This window comes from Cicer arietinum, chromosome 6, assembly GCF_000331145.2.
Source record: "Cicer arietinum cultivar CDC Frontier isolate Library 1 chromosome 6, Cicar.CDCFrontier_v2.0, whole genome shotgun sequence".
Classification (NCBI taxonomy): Eukaryota; Viridiplantae; Streptophyta; class Magnoliopsida; order Fabales; family Fabaceae; genus Cicer; species Cicer arietinum.
Genome location: NC_021165.2, coordinates 17,521,656 through 17,548,466, shown reverse-complemented (window position 1 = coordinate 17,548,466; position 26,811 = coordinate 17,521,656). Strand labels below are relative to the sequence as shown.

The 26,811-nt window shown below is 26.3% G+C and overlaps 2 protein-coding genes, 1 long non-coding RNA gene and 2 other non-coding genes across 5 annotated transcripts; 2 read left to right on the top strand and 3 right to left on the bottom strand.

The window, feature by feature from the left end:
- Nucleotides 1-7,408: 7,408 nt before the first annotated feature.
- Nucleotides 7,409-8,859, top strand: LOC101515263 (probable aquaporin NIP-type). The gene is made up of 4 exons (XM_004505208.4): nt 7,409-7,933; nt 8,012-8,212; nt 8,286-8,347; nt 8,431-8,859. Exons 1-4 carry the CDS (start codon nt 7,595-7,597, stop codon nt 8,651-8,653), a joined length of 825 nt encoding a protein of 274 aa, XP_004505265.1. The 5' UTR covers nt 7,409-7,594; the 3' UTR covers nt 8,654-8,859.
- Nucleotides 8,860-15,643: 6,784 nt separating this feature from the next.
- Nucleotides 15,644-16,900, bottom strand: LOC140920646 (threonine--tRNA ligase, mitochondrial 1-like). The gene is made up of 5 exons (XM_073369447.1): nt 16,779-16,900; nt 16,456-16,627; nt 16,144-16,353; nt 15,989-16,060; nt 15,644-15,892 (listed from the first exon to the last, which is right to left on the bottom strand). The coding sequence occupies exons 1-5, from the start codon at nt 16,898-16,900 to the stop codon at nt 15,764-15,766; spliced, it is 705 nt and encodes a 234-aa protein (XP_073225548.1). The 3' UTR covers nt 15,644-15,763.
- A 5,023-nt stretch (nt 16,901-21,923) lies between these two features.
- On the top strand, nt 21,924-21,987 carry LOC113787346 (small nucleolar RNA snoR101). The gene has a single exon (XR_003473854.1). It is a non-coding gene; the product is annotated as a small nucleolar RNA snoR101 (small nucleolar RNA).
- A 2,711-nt stretch (nt 21,988-24,698) lies between these two features.
- Nucleotides 24,699-25,614, bottom strand: LOC113787103 (uncharacterized). The gene is made up of 2 exons (XR_003473381.2): nt 25,259-25,614; nt 24,699-25,162 (listed from the first exon to the last, which is right to left on the bottom strand). It is a non-coding gene; the product is annotated as an uncharacterized lncRNA (long non-coding RNA).
- On the bottom strand, nt 25,222-25,285 carry LOC113787345 (small nucleolar RNA snoR101). The gene has a single exon (XR_003473853.1). It is a non-coding gene; the product is annotated as a small nucleolar RNA snoR101 (small nucleolar RNA).
- Nucleotides 25,615-26,811: the final 1,197 nt, after the last annotated feature.

Genomic DNA, 26,811 nt, shown 5'->3' with positions numbered 1-26,811 from the left:
TTTAGATGTGTGAGATTTATTGTATCATCATTATTTGTGCATTCTACCAAAATCGTTTCTTCTTTGTCACCTATAGATTTGAGATAGACATGGGAAATGTTGGAATGTCTGAATTTTTTTTTGTTGAAAAAGAATGCCTGAATTAATGAGCAAGAATATTGTTCACAAATTTATCCTAATACTCACAAAGAATAATGTTGCTTTTAACCGATTTAATGGGGAAAACTAAAGTTCAATATTGGCTAAAGTAAGACTATCAGAATATCAAAGTCTTTTTCCTAGTAATTAATTGTTTGCTTTTCAAATCTATTTCATCGCAAAACATGCAGCAAGGAAATGCACATAGCCAGGTTTCATGAATTGAGGAGTTATATATGGGGTTATCTTAGGAGATTAGGAGTTTAATGAAATAATTTTGTACCCACAAAAAATCAAGATATATTATTGTAATTACAACTTATAGATAAATGTAAAATATTGCATTCCCAATAAACGTGGGTGTAAAACAAGTTTAAGATAGAAAAATACATTTAGTTAAGACAAACGGGTAGTTCAGTCGGAGACCAACATACTTGTGTTGGTGGGTTACCACAGTCTTCAAGACCTTGTGTGTGTGTGTGTGACTGGCTATTTCTTACGGCACTAATCACATGGCCCTGTTGGTTGAACTTTGAATTCAACAAATTAATTTATTGAAACAGCAACTTTGGATGTTACTCTACTCTCATTCTCAACTTCAACCTCTCCCCTACGTGTGCTTCAGCTCTTACCACATTTTTTTTTTTTATATATATCCAATAATTAAGATAAATACTACTCTCATCTATCTTATAAATGAATCTCGTTTTAATATTTTTGTACACATTTTAAAAAATACAATATACAAAAAAATAATATATCAAATTATTTATTGATAAATTTTTTATTATTTTTGATGTAAATTATAATAATATTTTAGAAATTATATATATAATAATCATTGAAAAATAATATAAAAACAAATAATTGAATTTGTATTGAAGATTGTGAATGACATTTATTTTTTTTGAAATGATTTTGTTTTACAAACCTAGCACTTATAATGAAATTGATGAAATAAACAATTAATTCGAAAGTGACATTGGTTTTGTAATTCACTTATGGACCTCTAATGGTACATCTTTTACCCTTGATTGATTGTAGTGATTGACAAAGAATTCATTATTCCTCCTTTCAGAAAAAATTATAACAAAAGAGGATAACTATTAGACATATTAATTAGTTAGTTCTATAAATTAAGTAAAATAATTAATTAGTTAGTTAATTAAGATAAATATTATACTTAACTTGTATAACAAATTAACTAATATTTCTAATAGTAAATTAAATCCAATAGCTTTTTTTATAACTTTAAAACATATTGTATTAACAAACGAATAAGAAAAATGCAACACAGTTTCATCAGTACAGTTTAGATGGTAATTATATAAATATTTGATTGTTATAGGATATATTTGAATCCAAATATATTTTATTTATCTATTATTTAAATTTAATGTGCCTCATTAGACTCTCTAAAAGAAAGAAAAATCAATTATTGACATATTTGCCTTTTCTGTTTAGTGTGCCTCATATATGATATCTTTACTATCAGGAGTTGATTTTATTTTATGTGTTTTTTGGTGACTTGGCCTCCTTGTTTGAGGTATTTTGTATTTTTGATTTCCTTATCCCTTATATTTTTTCGGTTTAATCCTTCAATCATCTGACATTAACAAAAAGAATCTCAAGTTATTTGAAATTCAATTAAAAATTAAATAATATCTATTTAGTTATTATTTCAACAAGAGTTCGAATACAAATTCTTTTAAGAGATTCTTCCCCTTACACTTATTAAACATTTAAGTCCAACACCTTATATTCTTCTTCTTTACTTCAATTAGGGTTATTTGTGCTTTTTAATAGTTCTAGTCATCAATAAATTTAATAAATTTGACAATATTTAATTCCATCCAATTTAGATGAGAACTAGCTAGACCCGTGGTTAAATTTAATTTTAACCAGAACTTTGATACGATTAAAAAAAATCTGCTGAAGCACACTATAATTACCGTAAACAAATTAATAACAAATGCCTTAAAATTCTAACATTTTTTAATCTCCTATAATCCAGGAAATGACCCTAGATAGTTTGTCAGTGAAAACAACTGGGAAAACAGAAACCAATGAATCATTTACTTTGTATTTTTTTTCTCTCTTTTTCTTTTTAAAAATATGTTTTTATTTTATTTTACTTGTTCATGAGTGAAGTAAAAAAAATTTGAATTAGACAATTGTCTATATTTTTAAAATATAAGTTTTTCAAAAAATCATTTTTATTTATTTAGAAATACATCTTTATTTACTAAGAAATCATATAATTCTCTTTATCATAATAGTTCATTTCTAGAATTTTCATAAAAATAAAATTAATATACATTTTATAAAGGTGTACATTTAAAAAAAAATGAAAATACAAAATATTTTAAAAAAATAATTGAAGCCTAAGTTTTTGAAATATTATTTCTAATACTCTATTCGTTTCACAAGTCATAGTGGGTGAGACTTTGACAACAAATAAGATGTTCTAAAATGAATGTTATTATCAATTTTTAGTATAATTTTTTTTCAGTAGCATCATTTTATTATTATTATTATTATTTATAAAACTTTTAAGATTATATTATATTTTACATTAATGATGTTAGAAAATGCACCATTAATTAAAATAAATAATTTAATAAAAATATTTTTTTCTTTTTAATTATTATATTTTTTAATATGAATGAAAAACGTTAAACGACATTGATTATGTTAAATGTTAATGTACAATAGAACAACGTTAAACCACATTGTACATTGATTATGTTAATGTAGTATATTTTGGATATTTACACTGAATTATTTAATTTCATCATCAACGAGGATAATAATAGAACAATGATGGCGATGGATTAATTTATCTCTGAGTCGATACTTGTCTAATCTCATAACAAGCACACGTTTGTGGCTATACAAGCTAAGTCATTATCCCTTATTCAAGAACAACTTATGATCCTAACCGTTTCCATGATGACAAAGGCATATAAACATAAAACATACATACATACATATAATTAGGTACAATTCATTGGACACTTCAATTCTTCTATATGAGTGTACAGTGTCGCTTGTGTCATATTCTGTTTTCCATTTTTCTTTTGGGTTAATTATAAATTAAATCATAGAATAAAGGAGAGATATCCATTTTAGATTTTATGTATAGTGCATGTCTCTATCTTGTTGTCTGGTTCTTTTAATTTTATAACAATAATAATAAAGGTAATACTTCTTGCTAGTTGCTATAGCATATATTCTTGCTACAATATTTCCCTTTTCAGGATTCTTCGCAAAAGACATGAATTAAGAGGTACACATCACTTTCTGACTTTTCTAACTTTTACTCTAATTGCATGTTTATTGTAGATAGAATTTTAATACATTTTTTTTAACTCAAAAATAATTTTAATACAAATAACCTGTGAAATGTGGCTTTTAATACAAATATCTAAATATGGGGATTGAATGAAAATAAAATAAAATAAAATACAAGGATGATCATATATATACTAGTTACAAGGAATAAGTCTAACTTGAATATTAGTCAGTTAGTTAACCGTAATTAAAATTAAGTTTAATGATGAAAACTAACTTGATTTGACTAAAACTAACTAAAATATCAGTTAATTAAGAGATTAACTAACTAAGATTAAATCTAATAATGTAAATTAACTAAAACTAACTAAATATGTAATCTAACAATGTTTTTAAAAGTTGAATATAACAATGTAAATTAACTAAATATCTAATAGCTATTCCAACACATTGTTGAGGGGGTAATTGATATAATATCCCAATTCAATGATTAATCTCATAGCTGACACAAAAGACTTAAACTCTGGAAATTCCTTTCATGTATTAAAATGTGAAAGTGGAATATGTAAATTAAGACTGATGGATGTTGTATTAATTAGATAATATAATTTAAAAAATATTATAAATATAATCTTAAAAATTGAAAATGTCAATTATGTTAGAACATATTTTTTTAAATAGATCAATTATTATAAAAAGAAAGTAGTAAATGATCATTTGGTGTGCCCTACAAAAGGAGTCATATTTGGAAAAATCAAACTTTCACTTGGCATACAACGCAACACAAGGTATCATTTGAGTCCTCACTCATTATCATTGGTTTTGATTCTTTTGTCAAATTTTAGTGGCTACACTCACAAATCTCAAGTTCAAATTCATCACTAGTAGTGCAGAATAGACATAAAAATTAGTTATGTAACAAGTTCACGTAATTACAATTTTTTTAAATAATTAAAAAGTTTCTTATAAATAACATATTACTGCATGTTGATGACCGCATAGCTACCGACTGAATTGTAGTTTTGGTATTTGGTTGGTTTTGATTTATTAAAGAGAAAGAAGATTTGGAAGGAGACATCGATATTACATATGTTTGGCAGCATAAATGTGCTGGTCCATGCTTCTAAACACTTCCCTTGTCATTTCTATACGGACTCATTCATCAATATATATTTTTTACAATGTAGACGGACGAGTACTATATGCATAAAAAATAAATATCTATGCATGCACCAAATCTAGCTAGGTTGGCATTGTTTAATTTGACACAATACGTCAAAAGCAAGTAGTAAAGTGTAACATTCATCAATGTACATATAGTTTACATGTGGCAACAAAAGCTCTATATACCCTGTGGTCCATAATCATGTGAATGTCCATACTGAATTCATGTGGATTAATTCCATGCCAGGGTTGTCTAACAGTGATGGGAGCCAAACACTAACTAAAGTGATGCGTGTTATTATTGCATTGGAATTTGAAAGAGAAAGGAAAATGTGATCCTTGGATTTAAGTTTGAGTACCAATTGTTGTAGGACCAGTGAGAATGAAATTGAGCAAACTCACAAGTTGTAGCAATTGAAGGTACTTTTCTTTCAATTGAAATTGAAAAGGAATTAAAAGGACCCCAATTTTACATTAATCACTGATATAATATAAGGTCCTAATGTACACCAGGTATAGAGTATATATGTGTTCATGTTTTATTTTATACTTATCCATTGTTAGTGACAGATAATTAATGCTGTCACTTATTTGGATAGGGATTTCGCAATTCAAGTATTTTGATTTTAATAATACATTTCAAATGTTACAAGAGTATCATAAATTAATACTATACTATGAACTAAATTCATTTCCATTGTAAATACTTATTGTATACTAGATGCTAGATTTTTACAAACAAAAACCATGTTGAAAACATTTAATTGATTGGAATGACTACAATTATGTGTTGCTGCTACTTTATGGGGTGATGAAGGAGAAAACATGGTGGCGTAAATCATATGGTGCTACCCTCGTGTGCGTGGCCTTATCTTGAAGCATTGGGGCCATATTCCAAAACAGCTTCCTTAAATATGTCTAACCAGCTGTAACAATTTCTTTTGGTTAAGAATTTATTCAGGTGAAAATAAATGTTAACGATTTTTAAGTGACATCGTTTTCTGGATAATATTTTTATAATAGGATATTGAGTGCCACTGCCAGTACTATTTTGCACAATTATTTTTGGGGCAAGAAATTGGACTTAGATTTGCTACATTAATAAAAGGCCGCATTTTATCGCCGTAGCTAATTTGAACTCAGATGGTTCATATTACAAATTTATAAAACTGATTTTAAATAATTTAAACAATAAATATAAAGATGAAGAACGAAATCAGTAACTACTAGAGGTTTGGACGAAACAAAATAATGAAAGTCGTGCTTCATAAAAGAGTAAATGAATGGAAACAAAAACCAACGTAGAGGGATGATGGTGTTTGTAGGGTGAACCACGGACATGAATCGGATGGGGTGGTGTAGACTAGTGGTGACTGGGACCATTAAGGGATGGTGGGTTGAATTTGACAAGGACTATGAAAATGATTCAATTAAAAAGGATTAAAGGGACTATGTCAATAATTAGCCTCAACCATTCATTTTATTCTTTTCAAAATCGGACATTTTAGGATGTGTTTATTAATAGAGGGTAGGGTAGGGTACAGTTCACTTTCGTGTGTGAGGTGGAACATTTATCAATTCGAGGATTATACACACCCTCTTTCTTTGTTTTTAGGCTAAACTAGTAAATATACATAGTGGCAAGCAAAGACAGTCCATAAGTCCATTGAAATGATGAGGCCCATTTCAGAGAGAATTAAATGGCCCAAACTTACTCTTGTCCTAAGAATCCAAGTGTTCTTAAAAGTATTACTATACTATGTGGAAAATTTTACTTCCTACTCTTCTAATTCTACCTTCTATTTGTTACAATCTCGTTGAAAGGGTGGAGTTTTCAAAAACTTTTTATTTTTTAAAAATGTAAGGGTAAACTTAGGATTTGGGAATTTGTAGGGTAGGAAATAAATTTTCTACTGTGTCCAGCAACCAATAAAAAGTATGCGAATATATTTCCACAAATAAACTGTACGAGAGATCATAAATCCTTCACAATTTCAAGACATTTGTTTTTGCCATTTAACCATTTATACTAAATTTTTGTTATTGCTTCTGGATTAGTCCCAAATACGTGAAGCCCATTACTAAAAATTCATTTGGCCCAATCCAAATATCAAAAATAAATTCAATTTGGTCAAATTATTGCTGTAACACACCACTCATTAGGTTAGTTGGAGTTGCAAGCATGTTTATGGAAAGGAAGCTGGTTTTTGAGTTAAAATATATTTGAATACAAATTACTTAGATGATGAGATTAATTGTAATTCAGTTTAATACTTTAGCTCTAATTTAGCAATTAGTTAAGTTTGACTAAGTACACTAACTAACTCTCCCTAAATTCAAAGTTGGTTCTTATCAGAATGATGCGCATGTTTGTTTAACACAATCACTCAAAGATCTAAATCACAACAAAAACGTGTTTTACTGTGTTTTTTATAGTTTGAAGAAAAGCCATCAAAGTATCAACATTTCTATCTATTTTACTATAAGCTGTAAAGTATAGTAATTACACAAAGTATAATATATAAATTCTTTAAAACATGGATTGTTGAGAATATATATTATAAGCATTCAAAATCCTTTTACAATATTTACATTCCAAAATTAACGAATAAATAGTTTTAATTCCTCAAAAAAAAAAAGTTTAATTTGTGTAAGAAAAAAATGGCTTAGAATAGGGTGCAATAGTACACGGTATATATCATTCTTTAGAATTCAGCCGTTGATTTTATATTTAGCTATAATGACATGTGTACAATATTGAACGAAGGTAAAGTAGTGGTAGTGTTTAAAATTTCCGTTAAAAACATGAAGGGTGTGTATGAACACTCTCACCCTCCATTGATTGCTCCTGAAAACAGCTTAACCACCAAAATCTATATTTAACTACCATCAGAAATTTCCAATGTAATCAATAATAAAGTTTGATACGCATTGTAATTGGACACATTTATCGCATGAAAAGGAATTAAAGAAGTGTAATAATTGAATTGAAGGAAAAATGTCAACAAGTGAGATCAGGAATATGGAAGAAGGTGGATTTAAGGAACTAACTGGAAACGAGGGGGGGTTTTGCGGTTCTCCAGAGGTAGTTCAAGTGATACAAAAGGTAATAGCAGAGGTGATAGGATCATACTTCTTAATATTTGCAGGGTGTTGCTCAGTGGTTTTGAATAAAGTGGAAGGTAGTAAAGGGACAATCACGTTTCCTGGAATTTGTATTGTATGGGGTGTGTCAGTCATGATCTTGGTTTATGCTCTTGGTCATATCTCTGGTGCACATTTCAATCCTGCTGTCACTATTAGCTTCGCCATTTATCGTCATTTCCCACTCAAACAGGCAAACACTTCACCATACTTTCATATATGTTTTTCAATTTCTCAATGTAACATCAATCATTCATTCATTTCATTGCAGGTTCCATTGTATCTTATTGCTCAGGTGCTAGGATCTATCCTTGCTAGTGGGACATTATATCTTCTATTCGATGATCTAAATGAAAGTACTTATTTTGGAACAGTACCAGCGGGTTCTGATGTTCAATCTCTTGTCTTTGAGATAATCACATCATTTCTCTTGATGTTTGTTATCTCTGCAGTTTCCACAGACAATAGAGCGGTTAGTATATTCATTTACATTAATGCTTTTGCTAATATATATTATGACACAAATTCCTATTTTTATCAAACAGATTGGAGAACTGGCAGGGATTGCTGTTGGTATGACGATTATGATAGACGTCTTCATTGCTGGGTAATAATGATAATGTTCCTTACAGATCTCAATTGTTTTGTTTATCATTTTTTGAATCCTATAAGTTGGATAAATACATGCAGGCCCATCTCAGGTGCATCTATGAACCCAGCGAGGAGCTTTGGACCGGCTTTGGTGATGCACATTTACGATGGATTTTGGATTTATATAGTTGGACCATTTGTTGGTGCCATACTAGGTGCCTCGGCATACAACCTCATTAGATTCACTGACAAACCACTTAAGGAAATAAGCGGTAGCTCAAAGTTCCTCAAAAGCGTTTCTAGAGCAACAAGTTTTCGGTAGACAACGTGTAATAAGTACGGTGAAGATTGATCGTTAATTTTCATGAATTTTTTAGGTTACTATACGGTGAAGGAAAAGAAATAAACAATGTGCATACATAAATAAAAGAATATGTACGTAGTTTAGAATTTTCTTTTCTGTTTATCAGAATTCACGTGCAATTAATTATTAATTCAAATTTCAATAAGTGGCTATTTTTATCGGTACATTCTTCCGTTGTTAATTACTTTTTTTTTTTTTTTAAATTAAAAATGTTCTATAAATTTAAAATCTAGTTAGTGACCACTTTGTTTTATTTGTTTTATCTGTTAAATAATAAAAGTATACAGAAATTACGTAAATCAAGTTACATGAGGTGTATTTAAAACGTTTGATTAATAGAAAAACAATTTCTACTTCTTATTTAAACAGTCTATAATTAATTGCACCGTACCGGTATATATTCTTAAATATGTTTTTAAGAATAAACTTGTATTAATTTTTTATGTCTCAACATAATAGTCAATAAATCTAACGGACACTAGTAGAAAATTGGTCTTTTAATACGGCAGATTTAAACGAGTTAACAAGACGAGGCGGTGGCAGATTTGTAAATATGTGAAAAACCATTAACACGGTTAGATTGACAACCGAGAGATAATGTAAAAATAAAATTAAAAAATTAATATATTCCATCATACTCCCGTGGCTAAATCGGTTATTTATTAAACGACTTAATAAAATGAGGCCATGGCAATTTTGTAAATATTTAGAACTTGTTTAATGCGGTTGTATTAATAACCGACTTAAAAGGCAAACGTAAACAATAACCTTTAACCACGTGAAACGTTTTATCTTCCACTTTATTAACTATTGTATTATAAATCTTTTCTATTCTCTAACCATATTTCCGATCCACACCCATCGCTCAACTCAGTTTCATGTTTAATACGTCGATTTCTTTATAATAGCCAAATTCAACTCAGTTTCATGTTTGATCGTCTAACATCAATTTCTTTACAATCGTCAGTTTCATCGCCGTAGTCAAACTCAGTTTCAATGCCGTAGAGTCTCTGTTTCTCGCCGTAGTCAAACTCTGTTTCATTGCCATCTTCTTCGCAATCGTGTTTCATTGCATCCCCGTTTCATCGCCACCATCTTAGGTATGGTCTTCAATAATAAATTTATATGAGTATTTCATTTATATAAAATGATTATTATATTTGCTCATAATTTCATTTAGATAATAATATCATATTATTTGAAGGAAAAAAATATATGTCAAATTCATTTTTTTTTTCTAACTATTTTTTATTTTACTTTAATAGTTACTTATTTGTAACAAATACTTATGTATCATAGTTATTTGAGTAAGTGTACAAGTGTGGATAAATTTTTACGACTTACTTTAAAAAAAACTTCATAAAAACCAAGGAAAATTTTATTGTTTTTTTTTAAATAAAACCTGTTATGTTTTGAAGAAATAAGAAATCATCATGGGATTTGTCATAGTTATACAAAACGGATATGGTATGATGATTTGTTAAACATGACAAATCTATAAGCGTGACTACTATGTCATGTTACATATGTTGAACATCTTAACATAGTTGTTTTATGGATGCAAGTATGTAATTTTTTACATGTTGTTATTGATTGTATTTTATTATATTTGTCTGATAAAAAATTATAAGTTGTTATTGATTGTATTTTTTAATGTTCATATGATAAAAAAATTAGGATTCAGCCGATATTGATTGTGTGTTTTTTTTTCTTCACAGATATTTGATGACTCGAGATCAAATCACCGGATCATAGTAAATAAGTTCGAAAACGTCGTATGGATTTTATTTTGAAATTAATTGAAGAAAATGACGATGCTAATATATGTCTATTGAATATTGCTACATTGTAGTTTTGTAATTTTGTTAATGGATATCTAATTATTAGCTGGAAATTTTGTACTCTATATTTTTTTGTATAAACATGAGATATTGTGATATTGTATATTTTGATTATTAGATGTTTATATAAAATTGTGATTGTAAGCACAAAACTCTTATTTGAAATTTAATACGAAATATTGTATGGATTAAGAGCGTGAAAACAAAATGAGAAATTTATATAAAAAAAAAAAATTAATTATTTTAACTATATCTATTAAGTCAGTTGGTCAAAATATCCGACTTAAAAAGATGATGTGTTGTACTGAATTTATGATGTTTAAGTCGGTTAAGGTGAATCGACTTAATATGATGAAGCTCTGTTAAGTCGGTTCATGGAACGAGTTAAAAAACAACATATTTTTTTAAGTCGTTTGCTATTAACTCGGGCACGGAACCGACTTAAAATGTACATTTTAACCGACTTAAAAAGGCAAAATTCTACTAGTGGGAACTTATAAGCAATAAACCAAAAACTCTCTATCTACTATTCTTACTTGCAACCAATTTGGCAACATTGAAATTAATCATCTCACACATACAAATAAATTTTTATCTCACCCAAACAATTAAATTTTTACCGTTAAGCTAACAATCTCCTCCACGGATTGAAATTCTTCTCATTTTACTTGTAGTCCATGACAAGCACGGGACATCATATTGTGAATATTAAATTATTCATCTTTTTATTATAATTTAATATCAAAATATGATTGATTTATGATATTTCTTTGTAATTATATAATAATATATTATTTTTAATAATATATATTTTATAAATATCGATAGTTAAAATAATGTGTTTATAATTTTTTGTGTACGTACTATGAAATATTGTAGGTATTATTTTTTATTTCCAAAATTAATTATATTTGAGATATTGTTATTCTTTAAATGTGGCGTCGAAGGAGCGTATCTCTTTTTCTAGACTCAAATATTCTTGTTAAACCTAAATTTTCGTGAGATAATAATTTTAAATTTATTAAAGTAAATGCACATATTTTTTATTATATTAATTTTTAGGATAAAGTTATCGAATTTTAATTTTTTTATTGTATCTCTATGACTTGTATATTAATGAGTTTTAGTGTGTGTTGTTATTTACATGAATTTTATTTATTTATATCTTGAAATTTATATAGTGAGTTTAATTTTGAAACATTAATAATGTGCATTAAACTGTCAGTTAATTATAAATGTATATTTAATTAAACATTTTTAACGTACATAAGATAATTTATTGATATTTAAAAAAATATTTACTCTCAAATTATAAAAATTATTATATCAAAAACTTTTTTTGAAAAATAGAACCTTTAAATTAAATATTCGTTCTTGGACATTATATGTTTACTTATTTTATTTATTTTTTTGCATAATATGTATACTTACTTCTTTCATGTAAAATATTGATTCATATGTATTATATTTTGTCTATAGGAGAAATCATAATAAATTAGTGTCGTATTATTTTATATATATATATATATATATATATATATATATATATATTGTCAAATTGTAATTAAATATTAGTTACTCGTGTTAAAAATAAGTAAACATTTATCTATAAAAGAAATATTAATATTCTACTTGTCTTTCAAAATAAATAAATAAGTATAACTAATTAGATAAAAGTCATGAATTAAATGAAAATTGTGATTTTAAATTTAATATAATTCTGATTAGATTTTATTAATTATAATTACATTTAAATTCATTACAAAAATAAAATTTAAATTTATGTATATAACAAATTATTTAAAAAAATTAATTAGATAATAATATAATTATATTATTAAAATTTTAAATAGATGTTTAAGTTGTCAAAAATTAAATTTTTATAATCTATGTCTCATATAAAGGGGACATTGAGTTTGGGTGTTATCTTTTCTCTAATTTTTTTCAATTAGATAATTTAATTTATAATATTTTCTTTTTTACTCAATCACATAAATGATTTTTTTTTTAAATAATTGTACGATTTCATTGCTTTTGTTATTTTATTTGATAAATGTTAACCGTTGAGATACTTAGTAGAAAATACATTTAATAGACAAAAAAAAATCTCAGATAACATTTTCGAACAATAACATCAAATGTGAAATTAACCGTTAACTCTTGCTTCAATTTTCATATGTCATATAGATAGAGTTGAGGATGTGATGTATTTTTTTTTTTCTTGACAAATTAGAATTTTATAATTATTTTTTTTACATGTAACTATTTGATATTTGATTAGTTATGTACTATTAATGGTTAGTTGAATCTTCAAGAATTTTTCCCCAAAATATAGTTTTACGATATTAATAAATTATAAATGTTTTTTTTTCTATTAAGCTTTATACTATGTATTACTCTGTTTTTTTTTCTCAATTTTTTAAATTTATCTCTCTTATATCATTAACGAACGATATTTTATAAAATAACTCATAATTTTATTTTTTATACAACATTGATAATATTTCTTAATTTATGTGAAACTTGAAAAATAACATAATTTAGAACAAATAAAGTATTAATACAAAAATAGTTTTACAAAATTTGTACTATTTAATTAATGTAATTAAATTCAAGAGAATATGTTTAACCTTAAATAACTTATTGTTTAGAATATTAAAAAATTTATTTGGTGGAATATGTTTATGATAATTAACACTACTTCTATTCCACAATATTTATTTAATAACTTCAATTTATTTATGGAAATAATATATGTATCCAAAAAACTGATGATACAATTTTATAGCATTATTGTTATGTCATTATAAAAAGTCATTATAACTTCAATTTTATTTATTGTTATGTCATTATAAAAAAAATCATTAATTTTAACTAATTTTTTCATGTGTGATTTATATAAAAAAAATATATCAGTTTAGTATATGATAATTATTTTAATTTTTTATTTAAAAGATAGAAACATATGAAATTTATTTAATTGATTAGTGATAAATATCCGTCTAATATATGAATTATACACCTAATGACTTATTTAATCAACCATTCCCCTAAATACAATCTCAAAAAATGAAATGTAAAAAAAAACTATTGTTAATGTATATTATAATTATAGTTGAACCACAATGTTTTATAGCCTATAAGATAAAATTTTTTTGTGTTAATCTTGATTATTGTAGTTGGACTAAAATATTAGTTCGTTACATTGTTGTATACAATTATTATTTTGAGTTTATATTTTTGGGTCATAAAGTTGAGAAATTTTTTAGAACATGAAAATAGAAGAAGATATTTTATATACAATATTTTTCTTAATATTATGTTTTTCAGGAAGAAAATAAATACTATCAATTTAGAATTCAATTAAGAGACAAGTAAAGTTTAATATAAAAAAAAATATTTTTGTCGTGATTCATACTCAAGTAATCATAAACAATATATAATGATTTGACAAGAGAATTATCCATTTGTTGAAGAAAAAAAATTGAAGCTTTTTTGAAGATTTATAATATATGTGTACCTCATTTCATTTAAAGAGTCATACTAACTTGGATATTAAGAGTACTTGGTAAAAAAATTAAAATTAAAAAATAAATTATGAGAAAACTTGTCTTATAAAACACAACTTTTAAAATTTAAAGTACTAAAATCACAGTTTCCAAGATGATATTAATATATTTGGTTTTTAAAACAATAAATCAAATATTTAGTTATATTTTCAAATAATATAATGAAATGGAACCTTAACACACATATAAATTGCAAGATTATTTTAAAAATTTGAACATCAAACCTATCTTAATAAACTTTTCATGTCACTAAAATTTCAAAACAAAAAAGTAAAATATTCAATTATATAATACCTATATAGATTTTGATTTTTTTTTTCACTTTGAATATACAATTATATAATTTTTATAATCTCTAATAAGTTGTTTTTATTATTTTTTATCATCATGTTAATTAATTACTAAATTAGTCTGTATTCCTTCTCCAAATGTATAGTTTATTTGATTTTTATATTAATAATATAATATTTTATGGTGTATATATTAACTTAATTTCTATATAATAAAATTTTATGAATTTTTAGTGTATGATTTATATTTATCAACCAAATAACTGAAATTAATAATTGAAATTAATTAATTAAGATGGAATAAGTGTTAAAATTATTTGATAAAACTCAATAGTTTAAAATATTTTATGGAGACAGATGAATATCAATATGCAAATATGCAGTTGAACAAAACCATATATATTGCTATAATAGCAAAAACAAAAAGAACGGTTAACATAAGAAACATTTGATTATGTTTATTTTATCACAATTATCATCAATCAAATAGTATAATACCAAAAACAAAAAGAACTTAACATTAACATCACATAAAGTGAAACACTTTAATTTTATGATCTACAAACTCACAGTATTTAAATTCATGTTCATTTTATGATAATTATAATCGGTAAAACACTACAAAAAAATTGACTTAACGTGACACACAAAATGTGTCACTAAAAGTTAAAAACTGTAGGTAAACGTTAATAATACTTTGAGTGACACTCAAATTCGGTGTCAACTTTAAGGGAGCGTCCTGCTACACTTTTAGTACTGTCACTACATGTTCTGAGCATTGTCACTACGTGTTTTTTATTTCTATCTACAATAATGACTGTCACTAAAACCTAGATAAATATAAATAAACAAATGGTCTATTTCTACAGCATTATCTGTCACTAAAGCTTAGAAAAATATAAATAAAAATTAAACCTATTCCTACGGTATGTCTGTCACTAAACCTTATTATTAATTTATTAAATTTATTTTATTTTATCTCTCTATTAATTGTAATTTTACACTGATATAAGTCAACTTATCACATCGTCAGATATACTCTCAAGTTGAAAAGCAAATAATGCACACAAATGTATAAATGTGTATGACTATAAAATTAAGAAAATAATAACAAGTATTCTTAGAGCAGTACTTTTTAGAAAATTATTCTTAGAAAATAATTGTGCCTTCAATACCTTGAAAATTAAAAAAGTAGTACTTTTTGACAACAACAAAAAAAAACTATTTTCTTTTTTTATTCCTTAACAAATATCAGTACCATGACATAAAGTTATTAGTCGGTAAATAAACTTGTTTTAATGGTTTTCGGTTTTCACAAGCAAATTATCAGCTGAAAGCTGTCTCTATGTTGTACTGCAGTGGGTATCATTAGACCAGTAGCAAAGTAAACAGATATAATCGGTGGAAAGCTGCACCTTCATCTCTGAAGTGTTTGAGCAGGTTCTCAATACTCATAATAACACTATGATCTTCATTATCCCTGACTTGTACACTCACCTGAAACAATGAAACAACTCTTAACTTCGTATTGGGTATAAAAAGACTAAAAAAAGCCACAATATTTATCCAGGCATAATAGTTAATAGGAAGAACCTGTCCAGTATTAGATTCGTCTTCTCCAACAACCAAGATGTAATTGTACTGTGCTAACCGAGCTTCTTCTACCTACAGAATGACAACTTTTTGTTCATACAGAATGACAACTTCTTGTGTACAACAGAATAAAGCAGGGAGTCAGAGCTATGTACCTGCAGAGCATAAGCTTGTGATTTCTCGGACACAGGGCACAAAATTGCTTGACGAGGACTGAGCCAGAAGGGCCATTTACCCTTGTAGTGCTTTAAAAGTATGGCAAACATGCTTTCAACAGATCCTAGAATGGATCTGTGTATCGTAATAGGTCTCTCAATTTTGGCTTCATCCTCAGTTGAGAATTCCAACTTAAAACTATCAGGAAGCTGGAAGTCAAGTTGCAAGCAACCAAATTTATCCAATTATCAGTAAAAAGAAGTTAACAACTGAATCATATGAATATGCAAGTCAAGTGAAACAGTGAATACCTGTAGAGTTCCACATTGGAATTTCCTACTCAATGCATCAGATACACTGATGTCTATCTTCGGTCCATAGAATGCACCATCCCCTTCATTCAATTGCAGCAGAGTTTTATTCAGAATATAAACACATAACTTGAAGCTAACAAATGCTCCTCGTGTTGTAATTGTACCACACCTTTAGAAAAATTGATAATTAATCCATGTCATTTACTGTAAGAACAGTTGTGATCAGCAAGAAAACATGTAAGCAATGACACACGAGAATGATTTATGTCTTCAATCACTAGTTGCATTTTTGAATTTTAAACAAACTAAAGAAAAAATACTTGTTCGATAATGTTGCTATAAAGTTCAAAATTGTAAAATATTCCCAAAAAATTCTAGGAAGTGGTTGTCGAAGAGCATGACAGATTTCTCTGTTATCCTTAGTGTATAACCTAAAGCCCATATCGGTATTATTTTTAAACATGTAAAACAAAAATTTAATAACCAATAGATTCCTAGTTTAATCAAGTCATCATGCCACTTGCTTAATTCACAATTTAATTAAGCCTCTAGACATAGGATTACCTAGTACACATTTCACTTGCATCTTTATACTAGAATTCACACCAATTAATAAAGATAAATAGAAAAACCAGCAATACTGTATGCAATAAATTCACAATATAATTAGTAGGAAACTTCTAACTCAATAATAGCACAAAAGCATCTTAACTGAGCCAACAATTTAAATATGACGGAAAATATAAATAATCAAATAGTATCAAAATTATAGGATCCAACCTCAGGTGCCAGATAACAGAGTCTTATGTCACCCATGTCAAAGAAAAAAGAAAAATCAAATGGGACATCTTACGGAATGTAAGTAGGTTTGAAAGAGGCAAAGTCAACAAGGTAAAGCCACTTTGATTACGTAATTAGCACATTTTCACACTTGATATCGCCTACAAAAAATAATGCAAAAATTTACATAAATTACATCAACGGGATGTCAATCAACCCATGATACGAGAAAATACCATCAGCAACTAATAGATCATTCTCCATTATATTATCTCTTCTCTAATTGTGTATGTCTTTTAAAGCTTAGGTATCAATCAAATTATGACTTACCATGACACACACCCTTCTCATGGCTCTGTTTTACAGCTAAAAGCAATTGTGTAATAGCCCAAACTAAATAAAAAAAGTCAATAAAAATACAAAACTTCCATATGCAAAAAAAAAAAAAATGAAGTAGTAAAGTGAATAAGACCTGAAAAGTCAATCATTTGTTCTAAACGAAACTAAGAAAAGGTCGAGTACTTAATCGATCATGCAAATTATGGAAGAAATATTACCTCAAAAGATAAGCTGCTTTATCTGTTTCTTGCCAAAACTGTAAAATCACATGCACAACCACATGAGCAATTTAAAGTAGATGGAAAAAACAATAAAATCTAAATAAAATAAAAATAGAGAGCAGATCATCATAGAACCTTTTCAGTAACCAAATATAGTAATCGTATATTCCCTCAAACTACATAGAACATCATGTCTTTCAAGTTACCACGAGAATATAAACTACATAGAACCACATTTGCAAAAATACACATGTATGTAATATATCTACTTTATAATTTTGCTTTTGGTAAAGTATAGGTACCTTGTAAAAAAACATCATGTGAATCCAGCAAATCCCGAAAAAATCGCAAAAAAGTGAGGCTTCTTATAAGCTTTATGTTCCAGAGAATTCACTTCTGTCCAACTTACATATTTGTGCCAATAATGGGCATCCAATATTAAAACGCTCCACAACCATAGCTTTCTAGCAGCCACAAGGTGCAATGTGCTATGGTGCTGCTACATCATACAATTAATAACCAGATCAAACAAATTTGAGCTTATCCAAAGTTATCCAATCATCTCGACATATTCAGTTCCACAATACTAGACTCTTGTCTCAGACATAAATAACCGTAAAGGCAACAACTGAATTCTCCCCTCAGTTCAATTTTAGAAGGTTTTAATTTTGACTTCCATTGTATAACTCCTTGATATTATCAATTAGATTCTGCTATCAAGTTCCTAATTAAATAATAAATAGGGTATTAAATTTTATAATTATTTAAAGAAAGTATTTGTGTTGACCATATTTAATAGCAGTACTTTATACTATTGTTTCCTTAACCAATACTTCAAAGGCACTCTTTAGCAAATCTCAAAATCAATTTTTTTCTACAATATTGACAATGAGATTTGAACCAATGACATCATGCAAACTACTGAAACTTTTTCGCCACTAGCTCAATTCTTGTTTGATCATGTTAATTTACTATCATGCATTTCTGCATCATTAAAAAAAATTGACTATCAAAACACAGTCTAGGAAAATCGTACTCAGTTGGTGAATTAAGGAACACAGAAAGAGTTGTAACTAAAAGTTCCAAAGTTCAAACACCAAAAACTAACATAAATATTAACTTACATTTTGCCTGTCAAAAACAATATTACAATTTGAACACCAAAGTGCAAACATATGATTTGAAGTTAAGTGAAGATTACAATTTGAACACTTCCTAAATAAAATGTCAGCCAAATAAAGAACCAGTGATAGCTAGCAAAAAAATCCGTATTCAATTGAATTTACAAACGGTAACTAACTAACTAACAATTATTTATTCCAAATGCCTCCAGCTCACTCAACAAATAAATCAAATCGAAGCTCGAACTATAAACACATGGAATAAATAAAATAAAAACCCAGAATTAATGATAAAGCCAAAAAAAGATTCAATTACGTAATAAACAAACTTTTGCCTGCATGGAATTAACGTTGGCTTGCCATTTATCGGGCGCGCCCATAATAGCAACTAAAAATTTAAAAGCAAAAAGCGATACTGAATCTTCGAAGTTGGAGTTCAATTCACTGTTTTAGGAACATGTAGAAGGAGAGAGGGAATCATGAACTCGAAACCCTAACCGCCATTGATATAAAGCAGGCCGAGAATATCTCCGAGCTTGGATTAAGCAAAAAGAAGAAGAAGAAATAGACATGAATTGAATTACGTGTGGAATGGCGGAAAAACCAGTGGATTATAGCTCAAACTGCCGTTGGATTCAGTGTCTTGCAAGATTATAGCTCAAACATCAAAAAATCAAAAAATTTACACTTAACAAGCAAGAATATCAAAATAAAAATTGAAATTGCAAACTGAAATAATTTAGAAAGAGAATAGAATTTACTTGTTATTGCAAATCGCGAAGTGAAACGAGAGAGATGAATTGTTCGAGATTGAATTTAAGGTTTTTGGGATTATGGTTCGTTGAAGATAATAGAAAGAAAAAAGTTTAAGAAATTCACAAAAAAAAAAAAAAAATGTTTCTCTTAGGGTTTCTCATGAATGTGTAGTTGTATTTTCATCACATTTAATGTTTTTATAAAAGAGTATAATATTTTTAGAAATAGTGACACTCAAATTGTACCTACAAGTAATTTTAGTGACAGACAAAAAAACATCAAAAAATCTGAATGTCATAGTAGATATATTTTTTTATAGTGAAATAGTATAATAGCAAAAACAAGAAACTTAATATTAACATCATATAACATAACAATTTGGTTACGTTAATTTTATGATAATTATAATCGATCTAAAGACTCTCGTGTATTTAAGTTTAGATACAATAAACTAGAACATTTGAGACCATCCATAATATTAGAAATAAATATAATACTTTCATGTAATACATACATAGACATAATACGTAATTGTAATTGGAGTTAGTATTCATACTCGGTTCTTGTTGTTAACATATAATATGCATTCTCACAAGACACTCGTGACTCTAAATACCATATTTAATATATGAAATACAGAGAAGAATGCATTTTCATGATACACATAAAGTTGAAGTGCATGGTTGTAAAAAATAATATTTAAAATGAGTACACAGAAAATATTGAATTAAAAGTAATATAAAACAAATATAATTGATTAAATACTATTCAAAATGGATCTTTTTAATTAAAATTGTGATATATTGAATTTAGTATATATATTTTTTATCTTATCAGCCATTAAATTTCTAAATTTGAAGTAAAACTCTCATTTTAAGATAAACTCAAAATTCAATTTTCAAATTTCATAGATATATCTCATAACTAAATTTCATATTTAAATCTTAAATTTCTATCTAACTTACAAAAAAATTAAAATTAGTCCAATAATATGTTAAAGAATTCAAAATTATATATACATGTTGTTTAGTAAAAACTATTTTTCTTTTCCGAAAAATTGAGCTAAATAGAAATAAAAAATATCTAAACTAAATAACAAAAAAAAAATTATCATATAAAAGAATTGAAGATAAGAGTATTTGAACTAAATTTCAATCATGTACTATTTATGTCACTTAAATATCTTTTCATTTTTCTAAATTTTGTACGTTAACTTTGGTAATTCATTGATAAAAAAAAAAATAACTATACAAATTTATGTCGATATCATTTTTTTTTCATTATTTTGTCTCATTGTCTATCTAATATATCATTGTTTGCCTCGTTCTCTCTCTATGTTGATGTTTTCCTAACAAAAGTTAAAAAATGTGTAATAATATTAATGTAGATATAAAACAAATAAATTGTTTGATATTATTTGAAATGTATATGCCAAATATTATCTCATAAGATGGATCAATTAGTTTTTCTTTGATTTCTATGAAAATTTATTCTTAAAATATATGAATGATTAATGATTTTGTAAAAAAAAATTATAAGGTTGTATTTTTGCCAAAATTTTAAACCGAAAACTTTAATTTATTCGATTGTTCAATGCACTTTCTACATTCTAGTCTAGGACGACCATAGAACCCAAATGGAGTAAGTAAAAATAGCCTCACACGGTCCTTAAATTCTTATCTAAAATTATGAGGTTAGACGTTTTGTTTCAGATTCAAAATCAACACCTCGCAATTGTATGAGTTAATTATTTTAAAATTTATTATCTTTTTTAAAATTAAAAAAATAAAATAAAATAAAATAACTCTTTATTATCATTATCAATTTTTTCGTTATTATCAATTTTCTTTTTAATAACATAACATGTGTTATCTTTATCTCTTTTCATCTTTTATACAAATTAATTCAATGCATGTATGTGTAAAAGTGAATTCATTTTATTTTTCTCAATTTAACAAACAAATTTGTAATTTAGTGCAGATAATTACGACAATTAAGAAGTAATTCAAAAGAATTTGAATCTAAAAGTTGAGAAAATTCAATGAAAGAAATTATTATACAAAAAAGTTTTGTTGACCATAATATATGAAATAAAAAAAAAATTAATTTAACAAAAATTGAATCTAAATGCGTTATTTGATTTCTGATTTTACATTGGGATTAGATTTTTGTTTTGGCTAATCTACTTATATATGATTCTAATTTTATTCCTATATAAAAATTTCATGTGCGAAGATAGCCTATGATGTTTTTACACTCGATCTCTTAATTTTAGGTAAGTTTTTGTGTTGAATAGTTCATTTACCCATGCTTCTTCTATGCACATGATACTAATTTGCTTAGGTAGAGCAGAATAATATTAAAAAAATGTGTTGGGACGAAAAGAAGAAAATATGTTAAGCATTTTATTTTCTGTTAATGTTTATAGTTTCATATTTTGATTTTTTAAAAACACATAAAATTAAAATACTTGCAATCTTACTATCTAATAATAATATTTCATGTGATAATTTTTGTATATGATTTTAAAATGGTTCAGTTACACGGCTATTTTTAAAAACCTCAAATAAGTTTGTCTTATCAAACACTTACGGTACTAATAAGTGTCAAGAAGATCTTGAATTTAATTAGTAGTGAGTGTTTTGTTTCCTCGAGCGATTCTTGGCTCAAATGAATTACCTATATTTAATTTGATTTTCGGATATATTAGATTTAATGCTGTCGAATTGGTTTGTTATCAGGTACCTATATTGAGTTTTCGTCATTTAGCATATGTTTGGTAACGTGGCACACTAATTATTCGGGTGTCCCAAATGAGGTTTTTCCAAATTTTACCTCATACAGACTTATACTTTATGAGATTTTTATACAGTAATATAAACATCACATGAGTTTGGATATATATATATATGATAGATATACTCAATTTTTAGATAACCATGGTTAATCTTGGTAAACTTTACTATTTAACTCGTGATCGACAATCAGGGAGTAATGGTATTTATACGATTTGTAATGTTCAAACAGATACATAGAATCTTCGTGTTAATACAAATTGGAATTGTTTATGGAAATTGAAAATGCCACCAAAGATTAAAAAAATTAATATGGCAAATATGTTGTAGTTCTCTATGACATATATGAGAAGAAAACACACATGTGATGAGAAAATAAAAATGTAATAAATATGTGATGAGTAACTCTTTATGGCATAGGTGAGGTGATTTTGTCTTTGCCAAAGTTGAATGTTTTTTTTTCTATGTGATCATTTATGGACAGATGAAGTTTGGTTTTTTTCGCGCTTTACGATGAATTCTAAAAATCATTTGATTTCGAGTTGGATATCAAATATATAATACATATTACATAAGTTTCATTAGGTTAAGTTAATGTTTTAAAATTTAATAAATAATAAAAAATTAAATCATTGTGAACACTTGGAGTAGATAATCCAAAAGGACATACTCAATACCCAATAGTATACTAGTCACTAGAAACCTTTTATCACTCCGTATCAAATTGAATTTACAATTTTACATTGTACAAAATACTTTTTTTTACATTGTTAAAAAATACTTAAATGATAGTAGTAAATCAGTTATTGCTAACTCATATTATCTCGAAAGATAATTCCAATGGTTTAATCTAATGGTAAAAAAATTATATTAAAATTGATAGGTTATAAATTTAATTGTCGCTAATGCAATTGGAAAGAGACAAATATAAATTTTTTTTTATATGTGTTAATTGAGTCATAAGATTTTTCATACCTTAAGCACCATCCTCTCACTTTAAATATCATTTATAAAAAAAAAAAAAAAATATTATTTTGACATTGTGTATTCAAATCTTTAAAAATAAAAATACAAATTTGATTAACTTATTATCTTGTAAGTTGTGTATTCAAATTCAAATCTTAGAAAAATTAAAAAATTTAAATCAAACTTTTTTATTTGTTAAGGCATAAGTTAACATTAAATATAGAAATATTGTATAGAAAGATATGTATTTAAATTATGAAAAATTTAATCATTTCAAAACAAAACTTCAATTAATTTTTATTTATTTTAAACATGTGTCATTAAGACACATGACGTTAAACATAAATATAAATCTATGAAAATATATTTTGGACAAAGATAAAATAGTAGGAAAAAAATCATGTTTTTATTTAAGTAAACAAAAAAGGCACCATGTTGCTAAATGCTTAAATATTAAAATTAGATCTATAAATAAATGATTGAATTCAAGGGAATAACAACTTTAATTAAAATTGAATTGATTAAAAGTTTTTAAGTTCGAAATATGACCGGAACAAATTACATGATTTGAGTTATCTCAAATTATTCAAAGATCCACTTATCCAACACAAATTATTGTGGATCATTAATTATCCAACACAAATTATTGTGGATCCACTTATCCAACACAAATTATTGTGGATCCACTTATCCAACACAAATTATTCAAAGATCCACTTTAAAAGTTGATTACATTAAATAGATAATCAAATTCATTAACTTAATACATATTTAGATTGATAATAATATTATATATGAGAAAACTATACTTTGAAACTTTAAAAAATTATAGTGCATCAAAGATATTGTTAAACTCGTCTTATTCAACCATGCACTTAATATATAGGTGTATTTAAATGATTAGTTAAAATAAAGATAAATCATTCTAAATAATCTAAATATAAATTTTTATAAAATAATTCTTAACGCGTCTTTTTATCCTCTTGATCAATTTTCAAATTATCAAAACTCATTCTTATGTAGACAAAAGTATTATGAACAAAAAATACCTACTAAAAAAATAAACCACAATTTTGAGTTTGGAAATTAGAAGTGTTTTGTAATTTTAAATTCCAAATTAACAAAATATAGAACTATTGTTTCATAATATCTAAGGTTGGTTAAAATATTTACTCTATCAAGTAACTCAGTTAGATGCGTTGTTGTGTCACATTAAGTGACATTGTAATTTGTCTATATAGATATTATGTCACACGAAAGACTAAACACAAGTGATTTCCATTAGAAACTTAATTTTTTATGAGTATCTGACTTTGGTCATGTCGCTTGAAATGACTTACCATCAAATAAATATCACTGGTTGTGATATCATCCCCTCCCCTGCATAATTCATGTACTTGTTGAAGAGCCAAATCCCAAAAAATAGACAAATTTATTAGGTGGTTCTCGATGATAATTCAACCGCCACATTACTAAACCCTAATAGTGGATTGCAGTGTCATTTCCTCCTAATCTGAATTTTGTTAAATTGGGAAGAACTTTGTGCAGAAACAATAGAATCACTTTAGCAGCACATTCAAATTCAAACAGGAAAAGTAGAAAGCCAAAAAAGAACCTACGATGTCAACAGCGTACCAAGCTACCTCAAGAATTAGGTGTTAGTTTATTCTTGAAGAAGCCAAGCACCACCAAATGAAACATCACCTATGTTGCTTAATCATCCCACCTGATTTATCAATATTATTCTGCTCTAAATAAACAAATTAATATCAAGTGCAAAGAAGGAGCATCAGCAAATGAACTTGTCAACACAAAAACTTACCTGAAGTTCAGAGATCAAGTGTAAAAACATCATATGCACTATCTTCGCACTTGAATTATTTTCATATAAGAATAAAATGGTTTGATAGAAATAATACTGCCATGTAAAATCAGAATAATAAGTAAGTAGATTAACCAGAACAAAAACCTAACCGCCATGAAAAATAAGAAATCAAATAACCACACAAACTTAATAACAATAGATCGGAGCAAATTCAAAATATTAAAAGAGGTATAGTGTGCTCCAAGAAGAGGAAGACAACATCCCCTAAACTAAAGAGTTTTTTTTTATTAGGTGCGGCTAGGTTTTTCTTTCCCGTGAAAGATAGAGAGTAAATACCACACCCACAGGCTAGCCATTTTAAAGCTGTGAATAAAGGTTCCAGCCATTTTATTTTTGGGCCAGATATACAGAATAAAAATCGGGCCCAGATAAGTTGTAATATAATTTTCTCACGAAAATATTGCCTGAATCTCTAAAATCATAATTTTAAGATTGTAAGTTATATCTTTTATCAATTATTTTTATTATTTGAATATTAATTTTTAGTTTTATATTGGGATAGTTATCAAAATAACATCATCCTATATATTTATAACTAAAATGACAATTTACTCAAACACTTTAACCTTTCTTATTATAAAAAAAAAACTACTCTTAAAAGCATAACAACATAATGTATTGAGAAGATTTCCAAAATTTCAAATTAAAAAAAAAATCTAATATTCCTAAAAAAAATCTAATATTCCTAAAAAAAACTCAAAATTTAAGATTTTCAAGATATATTTATTTTTTCGAACTCAAACTACTCTTAAGATTTTTTTCAAAATACAATTATTTTCTTAAAAACTTTAAATTGAATTTTTTAAAATATATTTATGTTTCGAAAAAATTTAATTTAATTGATCAGTTTGTAATATTTAATTTAATTTATTTATATTTATATTTTAAGACGATATATCGTACACTTTTTAGTCATTGTTCCAAAGCAAGTGTTATTTAATTTTTTTTATATAGTTTAAAAAATTAATGAATGAATAAAACAATTTTATAAAATTATCATCATTAATTATTGACTATTAAAAATTGTGATAAATGTATAATTAGTTGGAAGTAATGCATATAATATAAATTAAAATTAAAACAAATGAATTAATGATACATTGAAAAAATAACATGACATTTATTTTATTTGTCAAATTAAAGGTACAAACAAAAGTTTTGTTTGAGAATTAAGAAGAAAAATTGGGGAGGAAATTGATTTACTTTTTTCGCCAAAATCAATTACAATTATTGCATAATACAAAAAAAAAGATAATAAAAGATTATAAAACTTACATAATTATTTAGAAAAAGTTGTATAATTTTTAACACAATAAATATATACATGACTCTAAAATTCATATTTAATATATGAAATGGAGAAGAATGCATTCTCGAGACATATATGAAGTTAAAGTGGTTGTAAAAAAATAATATTTAAGATGAGTACGAAGAAAATATTGAATTAAAAAGTAATATAAAATAAGTGCAATTGATTATATAATATTCAA

Excerpts from the sequence above, each read along its gene's own strand:
- LOC101515263 (XM_004505208.4), top strand. The coding sequence starts at position 7,595 with ATGTCAACAAGTGAGATCAGGAATATGGAAGAAGGTGGATTTAAGGAA. Across the intron at positions 8,213-8,285 it reads TTTCCACAGACAATAGAGCG|ATTGGAGAACTGGCAGGGAT; the intron begins GTTAGTATATTC and ends TTTATCAAACAG. Across the intron at positions 8,348-8,430 it reads ATAGACGTCTTCATTGCTGG|GCCCATCTCAGGTGCATCTA; the intron begins GTAATAATGATA and ends AAATACATGCAG.
- LOC140920646 (XM_073369447.1), bottom strand. The coding sequence starts at position 16,900 with ATGGGCTTTAGGTTATACACTAAGGATAACAGAGAAATCTGTCATGCT. Across the intron at positions 16,628-16,778 it reads ATAGCAACATTATCGAACAA|GTGTGGTACAATTACAACAC; the intron begins GTATTTTTTCTT and ends ATTTTTCTAAAG. Across the intron at positions 16,354-16,455 it reads TCCAATGTGGAACTCTACAG|CTTCCTGATAGTTTTAAGTT; the intron begins GTATTCACTGTT and ends CTTGACTTCCAG.